Source organism: Echinops telfairi, unplaced genomic scaffold, assembly GCF_000313985.2.
Source record: "Echinops telfairi isolate 266 unplaced genomic scaffold, ASM31398v2 ScPeMD7_5868;HRSCAF=6743_1, whole genome shotgun sequence".
Taxonomy (NCBI): Eukaryota; Metazoa; Chordata; class Mammalia; order Afrosoricida; family Tenrecidae; genus Echinops; species Echinops telfairi.
Window position 1 is genome coordinate 3,654,021 of NW_022109768.1, and position 2,160 is coordinate 3,656,180.

The following is a 2,160-nucleotide window of genomic DNA, read 5'->3' on the forward strand; positions in this document are numbered from 1 at the left end:
TCAGTGAAGAAGACCCCAAAGGCGTTCTCAAAAATGCCAAATATGACATCCTATTTGGTAGAACTGAGTAGAAAATTAAACAGTGGAAAGAGACGGCATAATAATTTACAGTACCACCGACAGGCTAAGTGTTGACTATATTATGCTGAATATTTCTCAAAATGAACTTACATTTACTTTAATTTTAAACATAACTTGAGTAGAACTTTTCTTCTGACATCTAATTTGGTTTGTTTTGTTTAGCTTTTTTCTTAAAGCACAGGTGGCATTTTCTGCCTGTAAGTCAACCACAAGCCCCAGGCCTGGAAAATAGCAAAGAAGAATGTACCTCGGGGCTGGCTCCCAGAGGACGGCTGACAAGTGCCCAGTACAGGGTGTGCTGAGAAATGGCCAGTCGATGCCCGTCTGTCTTTCAGAGTGCTGCCTATTGCAATACACCAAAGATTCAGCTATATATTTATATAGATATATATTACACATTCTACCTTACCCTAATCATGGATACATAGTCCCATAACACCTCTACTATTCATTAGACAATGATAAAGAACCATAACATGCCCTTACCTGTAATGCTTTTTGAGAAAACACAACTTTGGTAACACTTGCTTTCTAAGGGGAAACCATTAATCCATCACATGCCTTTGGTTGACACCATCTGTCCTCAAAGGGCTACTTATGGCTCTCTGTCCCAGGACACCGGTGTCCTACTACAGGTGCTGACGGTTTGCAGGAGGTAAAGCTTCCGCTTTCACAAAGTGAGAGAGGAGAGATGCAGGTGAGGCCATGGCACAGACGACCTGACTACCCTTTGCTTGATTACGTCCAGTGCGTCCATCTGGAGTCCACGGGGCTCTCGGGCCTGACTCCTGTCATCTGCTTTTCCCACCCAGCAGGGATTGCAGGGCTCCCTAAAAATGTACTTTGCTTGCCCTTGCAAGGTGAGCACAAGACAAGGGGGAAAGAATGCATAAAAAGCATCTTGGATCTAACCGAGAAAAGTTGGGAAATTTGCATTGCTTCTTAGGTGCAAAACTCAAGGCCTGCTGATCAGAGCTGGGAGGATTTTGCAAGACAGCCTTATTTTTTTTCCCCTAAAGTAAGTCATATGTAGTTATTGATGGCCACCCCCCCCAAACAAAACAAAACAAAAAAACACCCCACAGTCACAAGAGTTAATAGCTACAGTGAAAGTGAGGTTAGAAGATTCCCCGGGTCCAGGTCTTGGGACCTTGGCTAGAGAAAATAGACAACTACAATAGAGTTTGTTTTTGTGTTGTGTTTCCTTTTGAGGAGCTCTGAGCAAAAGCTACCATTCACAGGATTAACAAATACCTTTAAAGATCCTACGTTTTGAAAATGTTTGTTTGATTTGCTAAATTACTTTAGTTACACAAACCCCTGTTCTATAAGCCATAGTTCACAGGTGTAAAACGGTGCTGTTGTTACAGATTCAGTAGAAGAGTCTTTCTTGTTTTTGCTTGTTACCCTTAATTTGAATTAGAGAAATCAGGTATGCAGTCTTAGGGGAATTGTTACATTCAGAAGGAACCTTAGAAAGCTCACCAATGATTCCTTCTAGCTGCCCCCACCCCCCAAAATCCAGTTATACTCTGGTCCCACGTTGAGAAATCCATTCCAGTTTACAGTGTAAGACCTTTGGGCGCGGTTGCTCAGCTACTCGCCGTTACTGTAGATATCGATAGACCTTGAAACAATGATTTCCAGAGTCTGCAACCACAACGTGGCCGTCTGACGTGAGGGCCAGGCCCTGGGGGCCATAGAGTGGGTCAGCAGATGTGTTAATGTACGACAAAAATGATCCGCTCCCATCGAAAACCTGCCAAGCAGAAAAGGGTGGAGGGTTATCATGGGCAGTTACAGCAACATACCAAAACATAAGCGAGAGAAGCTAACGGTGTGTCTGAAACGGATTTTGTGACTTCGGAGAGGCGCCAGGCATCGCAGGTAACAGTGCTCCATCGAGTGTGCGAAGCCATGATTGTTCCGGCAGACCGCCAGGCCCGTTTCTTCCTTGGCGACGTGCGTGGGTTCTAACCAGCAACCTCAGGCTATTGGACAAGTGCACCAAAGCTGATGGTTTTCACAGTAGAGTGTGTATACGCCTCTCAAGGGAGAAAGACGGAGCTTCCTACTCTT

General features: G+C 44.5%; 1 protein-coding gene across 7 annotated transcripts in view; it reads right to left on the reverse strand.

Moving 5' to 3' along the window:
* Nucleotides 1-1,467: 1,467 nt before the first annotated feature.
* The window catches only part of TRIM2 (tripartite motif containing 2), a 158,014-nt gene continuing 157,321 nt past the window's right edge, over nt 1,468-2,160 (reverse strand). For all 7 annotated transcript variants that reach the window (XM_045295812.1, XM_045295811.1, XM_045295809.1 and 4 more), the window contains exon 12: nt 1,468-1,840. In XM_045295812.1, coding sequence (XP_045151747.1) covers nt 1,688-1,840 — 153 coding nt within the window. In that variant the 3' untranslated portion in view covers nt 1,468-1,687. The remainder of the gene's footprint in view (nt 1,841-2,160) is intronic.